Consider the following 19043-nt stretch of genomic DNA (forward strand, 5'->3'; position numbering starts at 1 on the left):
AGAAGACAAAAAAACAAGTAATCCAGAATGACCATTTTCGAAAACAAAAAATAAAGAAAATGAACAAATTTCGGGATAATAAAATAGAAAGAGTTTAATACAGTTATAGAGGAAGGTTATACGATCACTGCACAACCCTCCTCCTCTTCCTATTGCTTCTTTTTTTCGTTTTTATTTCTTATACACAATAGATGTATGCAAATAAAAAGAAATCTTAAGTATTTGCTCGATGACCAATAGATACTTTGTATTTGAAAATATTTTCTGCTCAATATTCAATCAAATCATTTCCTACAGTATAAATAATAATTAAACAGTGTTTTACAGACAAATGGTCAGTATTTATATTAATAAGAATAGGATCGTGTCAAGGTTACATTATTGTTACGATATTTTATTATAAATACTTGACCATTTATTTAAAAAAAAAAAAAAAAACTTACCCCATATAATAAATGTGGCAGCCGAAAAGAAAGAGGGTGAAATCTCTTGTAGAAAAAGAACGAGAAAAAGGAAGAAAGGAGATAAAAGAACGAAAGAGAACAAATAGAAAACGTGTTTCTTTGAAAAGAAATCAATCCTTAGAAAGTAATCGTCCGTGAGGAGACTGTACGGTACGAGAGAACTCGGTACGTATATATATATATATATATATATATATATATATATATATATATATATACATATATACGTACACGTGTTATTAGAGTGACCGCCGAGAGAGGCAGCCTAATTATGCAAAACCACATTCGCGTGTTCGGCCACGTTCGACCGAACGTTGTACAACGAGTAAGTATGAGTTGGGAAAGGCGTACACACGGTAACTTAAAGACGACCAAGATGACGACCATGAGGTGGTGGACAAAATTTGAGAGACCGCCTGCCATTGAGATGAAATCGACCACGAAAGAACGAACGAACTGTACAGGGAAGTAACGTACGATGGACGAACACCGGTGATATTCATATTCATTTTTCTTTTTTTTTTTTTTTTTTTTAAAATGAACATTTCGAAAAAGGTTTATCTTTTAAGTAAGTTCCCCCCTGAACAAACAAAGTATATTTATAATCGTTCGTTAGAAACCTTCCTGTACGTATATGTAGATCCTGATAAACCGATAAGAACCAGTTTTAGATTTGAAATTATCGGTCCGGAATTGCCAAGCAACGTAACTACATTCCATACGTTTTTCATACTTTTCTATACTTTTTTCTAGATTTTTTCAATCCTTTTCTTCTATAAAGGTTCACCTAAGTCGACATATTTAAGATAACAATCTAACACTCGAGTTAGTTCTGTAATTCAATCAAAAAAGAATGAAACAAAGAATATCTATTATTAACTGTGATATAAAAGGGGAAAGGTGGAGGAGAAAAAAATGTGAAAAAGTTGTAAGTTTTGCGAATAATTGAGTAGACAAAAATTGGAGGGGGCCCCAGATAGAGACGGTCCGTGGTTGGTATCCGTTTGATAGTAGATAGCAGGCCGAACGACGCTGGTATGTTCTCATTACGCGTCGTGCAGGTATGCGGTGGCCGGTTCGTGGGTCCCGTGCACGTAGTAACACCGTCTTCTCTTCTCCTTCCTCTTAACTTTCACGGAGCTTGGCATCCCTTCCAATCGGATTCCGCCTTTATGTCCTTCTCTTTAGCTCCCTGAGCGGAATAAAGCGACGATTCAAACAAGTCACCGTGCGGGCCGGCAAATCGATGCACCGTGAGCACAAAAAAGGCATTTCGAGTCCTTTGGGACTCAGTTCGGTATCAAAAGGCAAACATAGTTGGAACCGACGTTATTTCCTTTTACATTTTCAATCTTAACTTTTCCATATTAATCTTCTCGACCATTCGAACTTGCTGGAATCTTTGAATCTTGTCTTCTCTTTTCAATCTCTTTCTTCCTTTTCAACTTTGAACGGTGATCTTCTCGGGTGACGTTGCTCCCTGGACGCTGGCGAACGTAGTCTTCGAGATACGTTATTGTTATAGTAATAGTAGTAGTAGTAGTAGTAGTAATAGTAGTAGTAGTAGTAGTAGTAGTAGTAGTAGTAGTAGTAGTAGTTGTAAGACTTCGATGTGGTAGAATGGATCGACCATATGAAAGAGAAAGAGAGAAAGAGAGAGAAGAGGGAACTAGTTCACCGAAGAAAACGACGCCAGAGGCAGTTGCACGCTGTACCAATCGTTCTCTTCTTCTTCTTCTTCTTCTTCTTCTTCGTAACTTCGTATAGCGAATATCGAGAATAACTCGGCTATCTTGAAAAATATTTTTAATAATTCTTGCCCTCAAAAATCATATTCCTCCTAAAAAAAGACTTTCCATTGAAAAAAATAAAAACAAAAAGTCACGAATGAAGACACCTGTCTTCTTTAGGTTTTTTAAGAGAAGAAACTTGCATAAGTATTATCGAAAAGCTTCCGAAACGTTAAGCAATGAGATAACTCTGCCTCCTTTCAAGAAAAAAAAAAAAAAAAATATATATATAGTCGAGTGTGTGTACTCGGGCCCTTTTTATCTCGAGGATGCATACAGAAAACATAGGGCATGCGATTGATTCGTTCGTTCTCTACCAGGTAGATACCTGCCACGTTTGCGTTTAAAAATGGTCAACCGCTTGAAAGAAGTGGAGAATTGAAAGAAATGAAAAGATGAAAAGAAGGGTCTAACAATAAGGCCGTTCGTTAGTTTCCTTCATTTCAGGAAAAAAGATCGAGAAACCACACGGAGTAGTAATAAAGCAATAAATTTCAACATTTCCTCGATTATGAGTATCTTATCGTCTTTTATTACTACCGATATATAGAATAATGTAATTGAACAACTCGAAAATTCATTTCTTACAAATTAAAGCAATATAAAAAAACGTAGAAATCAATTTTCGAGTTGATCTTAAAAGAGAAATAAAAAAAAAAAGGAAAAAAGAAAAGAAATTTGGAATACGTCTCGCAATAACTCGACTCGCATCGCAGCTGATCGCGATGATTTGCATGTTGACTCCGTAATTCCAAATGGAAACTAAGAAGAAGAACTAGGAGCGTCAGTCTTCAAGAAGGTAGAATGAATCGGTTCTCAGGTGTAAAACCGGCTGGGCGTCGGCGCGGCTGCTGCCAGAAGAAAGAGACGGAAAAGGGGAAAAAAAGAAGTAGCGACGGGGGTTCAGGGAGCAAGGAGGGAGATAAGGTAAAAGAACGAGAAAGAAAGAGAAAGAGAGAGAGAAAGAGAAAAGGCGACTCGATCTTTCCGAGTGCCTCTGGCTTACGGCGGGGTGCACCGACCGCACCCCCTCGACGTCCTCATCCCACCAATGATCTTCTACCTCAGTGCTGTATACTACAATACATCCTATTTTACGTTCTTTCGCAGTTGCCCTTTCTTTCTTGTCATTTTCTATTAATCATACGGAAGGAAAACCAAAAGAAAGGAGTTGAACGTCGGCACATAACGATGAAAAGAAAGGTTTAAAATAGTTTTAAAATACATGTTCCAGAATGTCTTTGATCTCGAACAAGGAGGGTATACCGAATACTAACTACAAACCTGTGAGGTTTCCACACACACAAACACACATACCACAATCCTAACCAAGTCTCCTACGTTCAACCTGCGCGTCGCAGGCTCGCTGGTAGGTACGATAACCATGAGCTCCCCACCCAGTTCTCAATCTCTCTCTCTCTTTCTCTATATTTCCGAGCGGCACGAGAAAAGGAAGGGAACCGGCGAGGTCCGGTCGCCGCTCAGCATCCAGCAGCAGCAGCAACAGCAGCAGCAGCAGCGCCTACCAACGGCAGCCGAATGGAAGGACAGACTTCCAAGCGAGTTGTGCCGCTTCGACGCCGTGCTTACCTTTTACCTGTTCGTGTTTCTTCTTGGCTAAGTGTTCTTCTCTCTCTTTTTCTCTCTCTCTCTATCCCTCTCTCTGTAAGCCATCGAAGCCGAGAGCGTCTGACACGCAGTTAAGCCGCGCGCGCTTCACCGTAACCACTGTGTGATACGTGTAGTGTAAGAAACAAAAGTGAAAGAGACAGATATATAAATAATATATGCATATACAGTACATTTATGTATGCATATTATCGCATTATCCATAATACCGGATACGTAAGGAACTTACAAACCTTGTTCGCAAATGGTCAACGATGTCACAATCGATGGAATACCTTTTGCAGTCTTCCCTGTTGTTAGTGAGTACGCTTGTAAGTAGCTAGTCCGCTACTAGTGCTACTTCCTCAGCCTGATTGTGTATGTACGTGTGTGTGAGAGCGCGCGCGCGCGCTATCAACGGAGAAGGAGCGCGTGCACGGAATGCCTTGAATCTTTCGAGATCAAAGTGTCGACAAAAAGAGAAAGAAAGAGAGAGAAATAGAATGAGTTGTGGCAGTTCATTGTAAACAAGAGACTGGGTGACAAGAAGAAGACACGAAGAAGACACGAATGATCAATCATCTTTTTCTCTTTTGGAATATTCGTGAAATTCTTCCTAATCGCGATTCAAATGCGAATTTAAAATGCGAATGTTACATGACTTTTGAAGATTGAGGAATTTTTGGGATACTTCCTTTTTATCTTCCTTCCGGTAAGCATGATCTAATATTTCGAATGAATCGATGAAAGAATACTTAGGAAGGCGTCTCTCTATTCATTTTCAAGTCCTACGGGCATTCACGATTTCAACATGGCTGCTGGGACCAGCCGTGACCGCTGGGCCCCCGCGGAAGCCATGTTAGCAGGTGTGCTCGCTTCGAGATAACCAGTTCACGTTCGTGAAACGCGTGCTGGCCCGTGGATATCAACGATCGCCGTTTCGAGATTGCTTAGAAGAGAATATATTTATCTAGTCGAGACGTAGCTATGATAATTCATACTCGTGCTCGTATTGCCTTCCTAATATGATCCTTTCTAAGAATATTACGAATCTTAATCATCTAAGATAATCTATTATGACCGTAGCGAATATCGACGACCGTGATCTTTTCACGATGCTTTTTAGGAGCCTCCTTCGATATGCCGACGGATCTAGTCGTGACGCCGGCTTCGGCCACGGCTTCCGAAGAATCCAGCAGAGGTCGTGACCTGCCACTTGGTCCCTCCTCACGATCCGCATCATCATCATCATCTTCAGGGACATCGTCCTCAAACTCTTCCGGACAATCGTCCTCCTCCTCCAGAGGATTCGATCCTTCTGGTGCTCTCGCGGTTTATCATCAACATCGACATGGATTGGTGACTGGTTTGGGCCATCCTCATCATCGCGAATCATCTGCATTCGTACCCGTCGTACCTTCTAGATTGCATCTCCCTCCTTATCCAGGGGAGATGCATCCTCATCTTCCTGGCTTACCACCTTCCTCCTCTACCAGCGGAAATTCAGACCACGAAGTTGGTCCCGAACAATCCGTTGCAAGAAAAGGATCTTCTAGTTACGAGATCATGGCTATGATGGCTGATAAAAGGAAAGAATTAGCAGCAAGAGCTCTACTTCTTCCACCCCCACCTCTTTTGGAACCACCACCCGGATACCCAGTATTTGCAGGTCCTTTTCCTGGTAGTTCCGCTCTTTATCCTCCTGGTGGACCATTGGCTCATCAGCATCTCGATCGAAGATTATTGAGAGCTCCCGGCAGAGCATCCAGGCCTAAAAAGCAATTCATATGTAAATTTTGTAACCGCCAGTTTACGAAATCCTACAATCTTCTCATTCACGAAAGGACACATACGGACGAAAGACCGTACTCGTGCGATATTTGTGGTAAAGCTTTTAGACGGCAGGATCATCTTCGAGATCACAGGTAGATTAATAGATCTTATTTTTAAATAAAATTATAAACAATTTGATATTATTACGAAATATCTCATTCATTGTAGGTACATTCATAGCAAAGAAAAACCATTCAAATGTGGCGAGTGTGGAAAAGGTTTTTGTCAAAGTCGCACTTTGGCCGTGCACAAAATTCTTCACATGGAAGAATCGCCACACAAATGTCCTGTATGCGCGAGAAGTTTCAATCAACGCAGTAACTTAAAGACTCACTTATTGACGCATACAGATCATAAACCGTACGAGTGTACGTCCTGCGGAAAAGTTTTCCGTAGAAATTGTGACCTAAGGAGGCATGCATTGACTCATGCAGTGGGTGACGTTCCTCCTGAAGCCTTGGAAGAGGCACTTAGAGACGACGATAGTCCTGAAGAAGATTGTAGTCCGGAATCAGGCTCATCTTTGCCCTCGTCGTCTTCTTCCACGACGAGTTCATCGATAGCAAACACATCTGGAGGTACTTCTGGTTATCCAAGTCAAACCCAATCGATACCAAGTTCAGTAGCTGCAGCAGGACCACCACAACCACAAGCACAACCTCCACCACCACCACCACCACCACCGCAACCTCCAGCATCAACGTCAGCAGCACCTGTGTCAGCACCTGTATCAGCACCTGTGTCAGCACCAGTTCCATCGACAACATCAACACCAAATTCAGTAGCAGCAGCACCACCTCCTCCTCATCGACATAGGCCTCAATTACAGATCAGAAGAGATCTCTTACCTTCCACGATAAAACCTTCAACGATAACAAGCAGCGGTAGTTCGACTCATTCGAGCACGCATAATCCTCCAGCAGCTTTGCCACCACCACCTCCTCTGATACTCTCGTCGTATCGTAGAAGACTCGGTTCTCCAGGTCCATCAAGAGTTTTCTTAGAACTTCAAGAACGAGAGCGCGAAAGAGAACGAGAGATCAAACAAAACAGAACTAGAGATAGAGATCGTGAAAGAGAACGCGAAGAGGAAATTGAGAGGCCACCAAGAGCACCCACTCCTCAACCACCTCCACCACCTAGGCCTGCACCCACAAGACAAGGATTCACAATCGCCGATATTATGCGTCGGTAGATATCCTATTTGTCAAAAGAATTCGAACGTAATTCTTAGTCTTCCGTACTTTACTTAGATTTTCAAACTGTACATACAGATCATTATTATAATCATTATGTGCCAGCGAAGTAATAACTCTAGTCGCGGTGCTATTACGATCTGGATTTTTTTTCAGCATTATTTGATAAAAACATTTCAAAAAGTGTCTACGTAACGTGCCTTCTTATATAAATCAAACGTCCAAATTATTATCCAAATTATTATCCAAATTATACGAAAATGTGCCTTTTGTTACATTAGTGTAACGTAAATCGATGAAATATTGGGAATGAAAAGTTATTGTAGAAGATGATACTTCAAGAATTCAATAATAAACAGTGATGGGAGACTTAAACAAGAGAAAAAGAAGAAGAATAAGAAGAATAAAATAAAAAGACAATAAGAGACGAAGTGCTTTGTCTTTGTCGTCAATTTTGAAGATGTAAATTTCGTGGTCACGGTGGTAGCAAGCAGGTGCAATATGGTTTTGAAACTACTTTAATCCTACTTTTAGTACTACCTGCTCCTGTCTGCCCCCATCTAAAAATATTTCGACCCTCGAAGAATGTTGCTTCCTTTTTTGTCCTTTACTTTTGAGTGAAAGAGAGAGAGAGAGAGAAAGAAAGAAAGAAAGAAAGAGGTACTATTAAGGGTCCTTTTGTGTTCGACCACAAAAAAGATCCCCTTCTGTGTTTGTGTTATGGGACCGACAAAAACTACATTTTCTTCTCGATACCATCCCGCCAAAATTCTACGTTGACAAAGAGAACTATTCCTTTTTCTTTTTTTTTTATCTTGGATAAGTGTGTTTGCATGTACGAGAGAAAAGTATCAGTTCTTTATTAAAATCATTTTTATGCGAAGTAAGTAAAACGATGAATGACTAGTATTGATTATGTACAACTAAATAAATGGGAATATCATTTTTGGGCTGTTTTACGTCTCACAGAAAAATGATAATTGAAGTAAATAATTTGTTTGAAAAAAACAACTTGTGACAAAAAAAATGTATAGTGATATATTTACAATGTACAATATACTACGTACAATGGCGATCGTCCAAGTGATTCACACAAAATTAGCACAAAAACGACCTAATTCTCCTGTTATTTGATAAGTTCTCTGTTTATGCTACACATAAATATATCTATATTTTTAAATTTATAAGAACGTTAAGTAAGTTTGTAAATTATATAATAATAAAAAAAATGATATTACATAAATTCAGATGTAAAGAAACTTTAAAAAGAGCAACAGCATAAGTTGCCAAATTTCTTTTTACCCTATATTTATACTCCTATAAGTATTAAGAAAAAGTAGTGGGGTGGGGATGGTAGTACTTGCTTTCTCGATCAGATGGCAACACATATCTTACTGGTAGGTAACATAAAGTAGTAGTTGTTACCTCCAGATGGCGATAAATGTTTTACTAATCGGTAAAATGAATAGTTATTATCACTAGATGGCGGCACATATTGTACAGTCGGTAATAATATACAGATTTCTCAATATATTTTTGTTAAATGAATAAAAATGAATGCAACGTAAACCATTTTTTTTATATGATAAAAATAAATGTATAATAACTCAATAATATAATAAATAAATATAATAATTCAATACAGTTACCAGCATAAAAATCTTATAAAGTTTCACTTCAGTCATGTATGAGTTCCATGCGCTATTCTTTTTCCATATATTTTTAAATTTGACTAACTAGCCTTGACAGTTGATTAAAACACATTTACCAATTTGAAAAGATATTCTTGCCTAACTTAAACCTTACTCATCAAAATTGGTCAAGATATATGTCTAAATTCATTGTTGCTATAAAATATAAAATAAAGGATGATAAACAGTCTTAAACGTTTATTATTATATTAAGATTTTGTAAAAAAAAGTAGTACATTTTATTCAAAAGATAATTACTTACAATATTGTTTTTCAAAAAATCTATGTACATTTTTTTAATTATTTGTTTATCATCATTATTCAAATATTTCTATAGCTAACAATAGTATCCATTTTATGAATTGATGTTGAAAATGATCTCAATTGTACTTCCTGACTGTTAGCTATGAATACTGGTTGTGTTTCGTCCCACTCTTTCGGAATATTACAGTCTGGTACAGTATAAGTTAGTATGTCGAAGGAACATAAACAATCCAACAATGGTAGGAAACTTACAGTACCTAAAAAAAAGAGAAAAGTAATTCTATTAATTAACAAAAATGTCCTGTAACAAATTTTGCAAAGAATTTGTAACAAAGAGAAATTAGAAATACCTGTAATCTGACGTATAACTTCTCGAATCTCTTTCTGTATAGTTTTTACATCCTTTGTACCAACTTCAGGCAATTCTGCCGTGCTACTACTATTGCTTGTACTTTTTGATACTTGACCTTCATAATCAACTCTAAAATCCCATTTCTCTAAAACTTCCTTCGTATTAACATTTGTTATAACTAAAGTTATTTTTTGAACTTTCCGTTGTACTAGCCATTCTTGAATCTGACCTAATACGGTGTCTAAGAATGATTTAATTTTCTCATCAGTTGACATTAAGAAAAATAAACCAAACTGTTCCGCTGGCTCAAATGTTTCTGGAGGATATATTCCTCTTTGATAAAGTATACTGTTGATTCCATAAACTGCATGAAATAAAAGTTACGTTTTTTTGAATATCATAAAAGAAATATTTAGCGAACTTTCTAATATAAAATTATTCAAATTATCATAATATAAACTTACGTAAATATTGTGTTACTAATTCCGCAGATCCTTTTAATGTAATACACTTCGTTTTTTGTTGAGTTTCCGTCATTTTTCCTTCAATTCCAATTTATACTTGGTACTGTTTAATTATATACATCCAAATTATTGTAGGTTAAAACGATGCCGGCTTTTATTTGAAACTAACCAATAAGTTTAAAGTATCTGTACAGATACACCAATCAGATGCCGTGAAAACAAATTTAGTTCAAATAGCTTAGCCAATGACAGAGTAGAATATTCTGTTCAACATAAATTCAAATTACACGATTAAAAGATATCTAATTAATAAATAATTAGTAAGAGTTATTATTATTTATCTTATAATATAGTTTTCTGTAATTTATTTTTGTAATTTTATTTTAAAAATCAAATTCTCTTTGTATACAACGTACGTTACGTCACGTTTCATAGACTATGTTTTACATGATGGTGGCGCTAGTGGTATTAATTATTTATTCATTTTCATAAAAACGAACAAAATTAACAACATTTAAAAAGTTTATCTATTAAATTTTAAGATCTTTTTATTCAACAGTAATAATTTGATAAAAAAAAATCAAATTAACTTTTCCTCTCCATTCATGAACATTCATGAAAACATGACATAACCATTTTCATGAAAATTCATAAAAACACCCTAAGGTGGCGACGAAAATATAAAATCTTCAGTAGACTCTCTTTAATCTCTGTAAGGTCTTTCTATCAGTACGTTTGTAGAGTAAAACTTGTTTCAACCATGGCGTCGGTCGATTCTGGTATTTCTGCTCTTGTATTTGATTATTTATTAAAAAAAGATGCATCTTTGGCAATGGTTTTCCAGAAAAAAACTCATGCGGTAAGTTAACTATCAATATATTTTGTAAATATAATACATACATAGTTTTAATAAAATTACAACTCGGGCGACTATTACCGCCATCCGCCATACCACGTGGGACAAATCACACTTTGTACATTTTAACTATGCCGCTTTTATAAATAATTCGAACATTCTCTATAATAATTATGATAATAGCAATTAATTCTGAAATTCATCATTTTGTATTTTCATATTTATATCTCTTGAATTTCTTTTTATGTCCCATTGAAATATTCGGTGGTGTTGAAAAACGAACTTTTGATTTAAAATATATAATTTTTTCAGTCTCCACTACCAAAAGGAACGCCTAATTTACAGGACGTATTCCAATACTTTCAAAAAAATTCACAAAAGAAAGTAACAATAAAGGCACAAACAAAAGATAGTTCTGATTCAAGTTCTGAAAGTGAAGATGAGGTACCAAAAAAAACAGTACAGGTAAATGGTAAAGTTCCACCTAAAACGCCTGTAGTACAAAAAAAAGAATCATCTTCGGAAGAAGAATCTTCAAGTGAAGATGAAAAATCAACGCCTAAAGTTGCTCAGAAAATGCCATCGAATAATACAACAACACCTAAGGTAGTTCCTAAAAAAGTAAACAATGTTAAGAGTACGCCTACGAAGAAAGAGGATAGTTCAGATGAAAGTACTACAGAAGAAGATGAAGAAGAGCAACAAAAAGCAACACCAAAATTACAAACGATGGCATCTGCTGTACCCAAAGTTACTAAGGCAGTAAATATTAAAAAAGCATCCAGTAGTGATTCTGATGATTCTGACTCTGATGAAGAAGAATCTAAAGTAAAACTTGCTGCTAAATCTGTAAAATCTTTGCCAGCACAGCAACCAAAAAAGAAACAAGAATCTTCCAGCGATTCTAGTAGCGATGATGATGATGAATCAAATGCTACAGTAGTAAAGCAGTTGATCCCAACACAGACACCATTAAAAAATATTCCTACTAAAAAAACAATGAAAAAAAATGAGTCAGGAAATGTATCGATCAAAGAAGAATCCAAATCAAAAACAACATCTACGCCAATTAATAAGAGCAATATTTATAAACAGGAAGAATCCTCAAGTGATGAATCCGATGATGATTCAGATGCAAATCAAACGCAATCAGCTCCTAAATCAGCTACGAAGCAAGTTCCTGTACAAAAAATTGTTGCATCTAAGAAAGGTGAAGCAGGAAAAACTAATAAACAACTTAAAACTGAAAAATCTCATCAGCCTGAATCAATGCCAACAAAAAGATCTGCTTCATTAGCGGCAAAAGAAGCATCATCTTCAAGCGATGATAGTAGCGAAGAAGAACCATCTGTGAAAAAATCTGCTCCTGTTGTTAAACAACCACAAAATGTAGGAGTTAAACAAAAAGAGGAGTCATCTTCCAGCGAAGAAGAAAGTGATGAAAAAACTGTTGTTCAAAAACCACCAGCATTGACAAAGGGAGCTGCAAAGAAGGAAGAATCTTCTAGCGATGATTCTGATGATTCAGATAATGATGCAAAAGTAAAACCTCAGCAAGCAATAACATCAGCAAAAACAACACCAAAAGAAGAATCATCAAGCGATGACTCAGATGACTCAGACGAAAAATCTGCTGCACGTGTAAAACCTAAACCTGCAAAGGCAGTAACGATTGCAGAGAGTAAAAAACAAGAATCTGAATCGGATTCAGATTCTTCTGAAGATGAAGCCCCAAAAGCTGTGCCAATTTCAACAACACCAATTACTAAAAAGCCTAATAAATCGAGTGAAGAAAGTGATTCCAGTGAGGAAGAAAAGCAAACTGTAAAAGAATCAGAAGCAAAAGTTAAGACACCTGGTAAAGCTGAAAAAGGAAAAATACAGAGGATCAGGACGAAGGTCTACCTACGAAAGTTTCTAAGAATAACTATGGCAATTTTGTAAAAGCAAGTAATAACTTTAACGGAAACAAGGTGCGATATTATGTTTTATATTTCTTTATTTATTTCTTTATTATTTCTGAACGAAATTATTTTTATAATTTTTCATTTTTCTTTATTTCTTTTTCTTTGATAAATATAGCATCAAAGAAATGTACCATTTCGTCGAGTAAAGGACGAAGATATTGTATTGGATCCAAAATTGGCTAACAATTCCTTCGAAGCAAAGGTAAATGCTCGGAAATATCCGAGAAGCGCACAGGTCATTCGCCGCCTTGTAAAACATTGCGCAGATGTTTCCGTGCATTAACCGTAGCTTCTTTTAGATTTTAATAATAATGATAATAATAGTGATAAGATTAAAAATATGTGATATTTGGACGATGCGGCGATTGACCTTGTGTTTCTCTTTTGCTTTTAGGAGGAGACAATGGAAGGTGATAATGATAATAATAAGTTTGGTGATAATGGCGGCGGAGGTCGTGGTGGATTTAGGGGTGGACGCGGTGGTTTCGGTTTTCGTGGCCGAGATGAGGGACGTGGGGGTAATAGAGGTGGTGGTCGTGGTCGTGGTGGAGGAGGTAGAGGTGGAGGAGGTGATAGAGGAGGTAGAGGTGGACGTGGTGGATTTAGAGGGGGGAGAGGTGGTTTTGATAATAGGAGGTCTTGGGGGGGTGGTTCTAATAATGAGAATAATGGTAATAATCAAGGAAATGGAAATGGATTTAGAAGATCGTGGGGTAATGATAGTGGGGATCGGGGAGGTCGTGGCGGAGGAGCTGGAGGATTCCGCGGTGGTAGGGGCGGGGGTTTTGATAGAAAAAAATCTTTCGATGCTGCGCCTGTGCAAAATAAAAAAGTCACCTTTGATGATTGATAATGCAGAGTAATATAAATGTATATATAATTATATATAAACAGGTGAGATGTAATCTAATTAGAACAAAATTACTTAAATAATTTATGATATCAAAGAAGTAATTGATTATTAGTTTCATCCTTAGTATGTTTATACGATCTTTTATTTTGTTCTTTTTCTTTTTATTTTAATAGAAAGGCGCACGAGGTTCGTGGGGAGAAAAGGCAAATTTGGATTTGCGACACACAAGAGGAAAGTCTTTTAGACACGAGAAAACAAAGAAGAAGCGAGGTAGCTACTGTGGTGGTCACATAGATAAAAGCGTCAATTCTATTAAGTTTGATGATTAATTGATTTCAATAATTAAGTAAAGTAATATTTCACATTGATTACATTTCTATCATATTAAAGAGACTGCTCTATTGGGTGGATTATTTTAAATAGAGTAATATTAATATTATCTGAAAGAACGCTTTTTACACCTATATTTTATCAAGTAGCTTATTTCGTTTTATAAATAATATTCAGCATTCATAGTTTTAATATTAGATGACCATGATATCTGTGTATGTGTAAAAATGTTCTGTTCGTTTTTACGTTAAAGGTGCAGTATAGAGCTATTTTCGTATTCCGACTTATATATTATATATGTATTAATTATGATTACAAGTGAAAACTTTAGAGAAACAGATTCATTATCTCTAGAATAAATAAGAACTCTATTATAAAAAATATATTCAATGTTTAATTTATCTCATTTGAATCGTTCAAATTAATTGTTGGTCTAAAAAAAACTGTCTGATCATTTATATAAACTGTTAACGTTATACATTGGATGTCACAGATTACTATGCAGTAATTCGTGATTAATAATCAATTGAAATGGAAATCAGTTTTTCTAGAAGAGATAATATTAGGTGTGTTACAATCAAATTTCCAAAATATTCTTCAATTACGTAATACGTGTGACTTTCTAAGCATGAATATTATCATAAGAAGCGCTGTTAGTTTTAAAGTAAGATTATATGCGTTTATACTTGTATAATACATATATGTATAGCAATTATTCAATGATAAAAAAAAGACTCGATGAAAAATAAAAAAAAAACAAATAAGTAAAAGACAACTACTACTCATTTTAATCTATAATTAAAATAATGTCAACTAATAATGGCAACTGACGGAAGTAGAAAAGAATTATTAGAAAAAAAAAAAAAGAAAAAAAGATCAATTCTAAACATAGAAGATAATTTGAATCTTTTAAAGAAACAGGAGACATAAGAAAAAAAAAATAGTAAGAAGTTGTAATAATTTCCTGTTACTCAGACTCGAGATTTTCCTTATTTTCTTGTTCTTCTTTCCCCCTTTCTTCATTTATCTTAACTGACGTAGAATGAAGGAAAAAGTTCCGAGGTAAAATAGGGAGCAATACATCCCGCTTTATCCCCTCTTACCGACGGCTTCTTCAGCAAAGCACAGAGAGAGCTACTTAGGACTCTACAGTGCTCTGCAGTCAACCTCTGGACATCCACTTGCGAGGACGGAGGTGTACGACCCCATATCCGGTGTAGTGAGACATGACCGGCATTTGAAACTCGTGCACCCGTTTTGTTTCGCCTTTTTCTTTTTTTTCATCTTTTTATCTATTCGTTAACAATAACAGCAATCCAATCGTTTAATGTAACGTTGAATTTATTCATCTTCTTGCTAAAAAGGGAGTGAGACAATTCGGGGGGAACACGCTGTGTTTACTGGATAGACTGTCTCTCTCTCTCTCTTCTTTTTCATTTTTTTTCAAGGTGAGTAATATATGTATATATAACTTAATAGTTATACAAATTGTGTGATATTATTCAAATTTTAAATGTAAAAAATTATATTTGTTATTAACTATTATTTCAAAAAATGTAACATAATCATTATGACAAACGACGATATATTATATTTTATTATTACGAGTAAATATAAATATATTTACATCTGTGATAAACATTGATGTTTAGTTTGTAACAAATGTGATTTTAAAGAGCTCGTTACAAAGGGTAGTTTACATAATGCGCAAGATTACCAAATGAAACGAGGGATAAAATTCATTTTTCTCGTTAGAAGATAAGAAAAAGAGAGATAGAATCGGAATATAATAATTTATTCGTGAAGCGAGTCACCGAAACGTTTGTACCGTTATTGAACCCGCAAGGATGAGTAAACATAAATAAAACGTGTATAAGGTACATGCTCGTATTCAATAAGACAGAAGTTTAGAAGAAAAAAAATAATCCTTTTGGATGAGACATACAACGTTACCGTTAGAATCTTCCGGATGGACCATTAGCAATGTGTTACTAACTGTTTCTAAGATACGTGATACACCTAAAGTTAAATCGTTGCAAATCGAAGTTAATTGGATACAAAGATCGATCAACATTTGAAATTTAAAAATGTAATAAAGAAAATATAAATAGATAAAAATTATAGTGTAATTACGTAGGGCTACTAGGTACGACCGTTATGTAAGGCCGTTAGAAAGGCCGCAAAGTAGGGCCCCGCTCAAGTTCATTCGATTCTCATGAGTTTATAATCTTGTTTTGTTTTGTTTTCTTTTCTTTTCTTTTCTTTTTCAATATAACTAGCATGGATCTTTTCGATTTCAAAATCGCGACTTGCGTGCGGAAATAATAAGTGTGCGAAGATAGGAAGAGTGAAGAAAACCGTCTTTGTCAGAATAGACATATACATTTAATAACGAAACTGTCTTATGTGTGTATATGTGTGTTTGTACATGCGCTTGTATATGAAGAGAAGGAACGCAAAGAGGTCGTTAACGTGATCACGTTAACCGACCTTGAACAGGATCCGTCGATGATTTCTTGATGGTGTACTAAAGCTTTGATAGTAAGAAGAATCAAGCATAGCAAATGATTCTTCAATTATTATACTGAAATAAGCAATAATCATTGGGAGTTCAGATGAAATTCAATAATTGAAATATTAATTAAATTAAATCTATCGATGAAGATGAATTTAATTTAAAGTTATCCTTAAAAAAGATGTTTATATTGGGGTTTGATGTTAAAAGCATTCTGCTTTCACTCCTATCGTATCCACTCTCATATCCACACTCGTGAGAATGTGACTAACGGAAATTATTATGGATCAAGCAACCTAGAAACCCGAAAGTGCATATAAGGACGCATACCGATAGTAAACCACCACTATTAATCGTCATTCGAAATCGCGGTTCAGTGGGATCCCACTGCTACCTAAACTAATTAACTAACACAAATATACATTCTATGTACGATTGGAAACATCGATGCGTACGAGTTGCCGCGAAAGGGAAAAAAGTTTGAAATTGTAGAGAAAAAGCGCACGTTTCGCTTCTTATTCTTTCTCGTAATACCTTTCTTTTATTTTTCTTTATTCTTCTTCTTCTTCTTCTTCTTCTTCTTCTCTTTCTTATAGACGATAAAAAAAAAGTAAAAAGATTCTTGCACTTGACCTCTCGCGAACTCGAACCTACCAGACAGAACAACGCATATGCTGATTTTATAATTCTCAGTGTACCTTTCTTTTATTATTTCATTTCAGATGTCGAAATATTATTTCGGATTGTTTCTAATTATTATTGCGACGTGTGCTCAAATGTACACTGCGAAAAAGTGCGAAGGAAATGGTGTAGAATTGAAATATGTTTGGGGGGATGCATTAACGGACTCACCGGATTGCATAGGACCTAATAATACGCCATATCCTACGTAAGTGTTTAAATATATCTAAGAAAATATTGACTATTGTATTTTAATGATCGCGAAATTGAAAGATTGAACTTTTATTTACAGAACCGCGATATTGAGAAGCTTTAAAAATATTTGGGCAAGTGGTAGAACTGCTAGATCTCATCAGGGTCGAACTATCGATCCCGAAATAACGAGGCAAGCTCTTCTTCATAATTACAAACTCCTACAAGGAGATTACTCGATAGCAGGTCATACACGAAATGGTAAGTCTTAAATAAGTTTCATACAAATATTCTATATCTTTCATGGAAAAAAGAACATTTTTTCTTGCCTCTTTTTTTGTATGCATCGATTACGAACGATGGTAATGATCTGGATCGATCATTTCTAGTTTATCTCTTCTATATAATAGTATATTACGTATCATATAGTTTTAAAAGATAATTCTTCAATGAAAAGAGGAATCCTTTGAGACGGAAGACGGGTAATAAGGCACCATGTTATCCAGTCAATACAGTTATCGTTCGTTGTGCTTATAACGGTATCCATAGGCGACCCACTCACGTTCCTTTCGAACGTCAACTCGTACACGTTCGTCGCTCTGAAGAATTCTGAGGAAAGAGCGAACTTGTATCCTCTCGATCTCGTAGATCTAAGGATTTAGTAGCTCCTCCTTTCCTTTCTTCTTTATATCTTCGTTTGAGATGAATTCAGGAGATATTATTGATGAATGAATTGTTATACTAATTTATTTCTTTCATATGATTTTAAGGACGATCCTTTTCCGCAAAAGAAAACTGTGGCTCGCCTAGCAGATTATGTAAAACAAGATATAACACCACAGCACCTATGTATGGTGTCAGTTTGACGAGTGGTCAACCAGTGACAATCGTGCAAAAGTTTCCTGATCTTCTTCAGCAAGTCGTATTCGAAGTATGCGAGTAAGTATTTCATGTTTCTTCTATAATTGATATTAACATGTTGTTTATAATGTCTAATGTAAAAGAGAAGACCCCTCGTAAAACTTGTTGGAATTTAAACGAGAGAGTTTCGAATTAAAATTCTCGTCGTTGTCCCAGCGATTCGTTTTATTTCAAATGTAGCACACTAGGCCAGATACGTTCAATGATACTTAATGTTCACGAATAACGTGTATACTTAGGCCTACTTTTCAATTATTTTTCGAATACATAGTGCTGGTAAATATTTCATCAAAACGAGTTATAATTCCTGATAAATCAAATAAAAAATTAATATCAATCGAATCTTTGATTTAAAAAATAAAGTTTAAACGAATGTATTTTTTCAGATCGAAAGAATGCGATGTAGTCCATGGCGAATGCACGCAAACATATGTGCCTTACCTGTTTTTGGTGATTCCTTTGGGGCCGGTGACCTTAACCGGTCAGGATTACGTGCTTGTTGAGAGCGGTTGCGTCTGCAAGCCAAGGAATTCGGCGAGTACAGCATCCGAAACCCCTACTGTGCCAAACTTCTAACAAGTATCTTCAGTTCGAATATGAAACGTCTTCGGTGATATCCAATAATTTCTTCGACGAAGAAATTTCTCGAAAATACAAGAGAAAGACACGAAGAAGGGATGAAACACGATGAGACGTAATATGCGAATATTGTGACAACGTATATGAAAATTCAAAGTACCAAGTCGTCGATCGAAACAACGAACTATCTTTTCGGTGATCGTCGATAAAATTACAGGGAAATGTGTTTAATGAAAAACAAAATATATATATATGTATACATAGGTGGTACGCAAACTGTACAAAGAACTTCAAATTTAACGTAATTAATAATAATAATTATTATTATTATAACAAAATGTTTAAATTGTAAGAATATACGATTAATATTTGTAAAACTATTACGAAAATTATCATGAAACTTTAGCGTGTTTCTTGATAAGATTATACAAATCGTTTCTACGCTCCTATTATTTATATATACATACTGTAATAAGAACAAAAAATA

The 19043-nt window shown here is 35.6% G+C and overlaps 4 protein-coding genes across 6 annotated transcripts; 3 read left to right on the top strand and 1 right to left on the bottom strand.

Annotated features, from left to right (window-relative positions):
• The first annotated feature begins 378 nt into the window (after window positions 1–378).
• LOC107074402 (uncharacterized) lies at window positions 379–8134 on the top strand. 2 transcript variants are annotated; one of them, XM_015335799.2, is made up of 3 exons: window positions 379–4574; window positions 4649–5787; window positions 5864–8134. In XM_015335799.2, exons 2-3 carry the CDS (start codon window positions 5003–5005, stop codon window positions 6888–6890), a joined length of 1812 nt encoding a protein of 603 aa, XP_015191285.2. In that variant the 5' UTR covers window positions 379–4574; window positions 4649–5002; the 3' UTR covers window positions 6891–8134. The 2 variants fall into 2 exon arrangements, with proteins under 2 accessions (XP_015191285.2, XP_015191286.2); XM_015335800.2 differs by having other exon boundaries at window positions 4989–5787.
• A 315-nt stretch (window positions 8135–8449) lies between these two features.
• Window positions 8450–9822, bottom strand: mad2 (mitotic arrest deficient 2). Of its 2 annotated transcripts, XR_016176024.1 has the most exons (4): window positions 9663–9822; window positions 9197–9562; window positions 8845–9103; window positions 8450–8738 (listed from the first exon to the last, which is right to left on the bottom strand). XR_016176024.1 is itself a non-coding variant. In XM_089170705.1 (3 exons), exons 1-3 carry the CDS (start codon window positions 9733–9735, stop codon window positions 8904–8906), a joined length of 639 nt encoding a protein of 212 aa, XP_089026831.1. In that variant the 5' UTR covers window positions 9736–9822; the 3' UTR covers window positions 8450–8903. The 2 variants fall into 2 exon arrangements, 1 of the variants encoding a protein (XP_089026831.1); XM_089170705.1 differs by having other exon boundaries at window positions 8450–9103.
• A 511-nt stretch (window positions 9823–10333) lies between these two features.
• Nopp140 (nucleolar and coiled-body phosphoprotein 1) lies at window positions 10334–13649 on the top strand. The gene is given in 6 exon segments (XM_089170669.1): window positions 10334–10521; window positions 10831–12382; window positions 12385–12491; window positions 12601–12687; window positions 12883–13379; window positions 13512–13649. Coding segments are annotated over 5 exon segments (2298 nt in total). The 5' UTR covers window positions 10334–10422; the 3' UTR covers window positions 13336–13379; window positions 13512–13649.
• A 16-nt stretch (window positions 13650–13665) lies between these two features.
• On the top strand, window positions 13666–18559 carry LOC107074306 (uncharacterized). Its single transcript, XM_015335626.2, has 5 exons — window positions 13666–15116; window positions 16906–17072; window positions 17157–17317; window positions 17827–17995; window positions 18364–18559. The coding sequence occupies exons 2-5, from the start codon at window positions 16906–16908 to the stop codon at window positions 18551–18553; spliced, it is 687 nt and encodes a 228-aa protein (XP_015191112.1). The 5' UTR covers window positions 13666–15116; the 3' UTR covers window positions 18554–18559.
• The last annotated feature ends 484 nt before the right edge of the window (window positions 18560–19043 follow it).

Source organism: Polistes dominula, unplaced genomic scaffold (genome assembly GCF_049000335.1).
Source record: "Polistes dominula isolate Pdom_NZ unplaced genomic scaffold, Pdom_raw_medaka contig_79, whole genome shotgun sequence".
Lineage (NCBI taxonomy): Eukaryota > Metazoa > Arthropoda > Insecta > Hymenoptera > Vespidae > Polistes > Polistes dominula.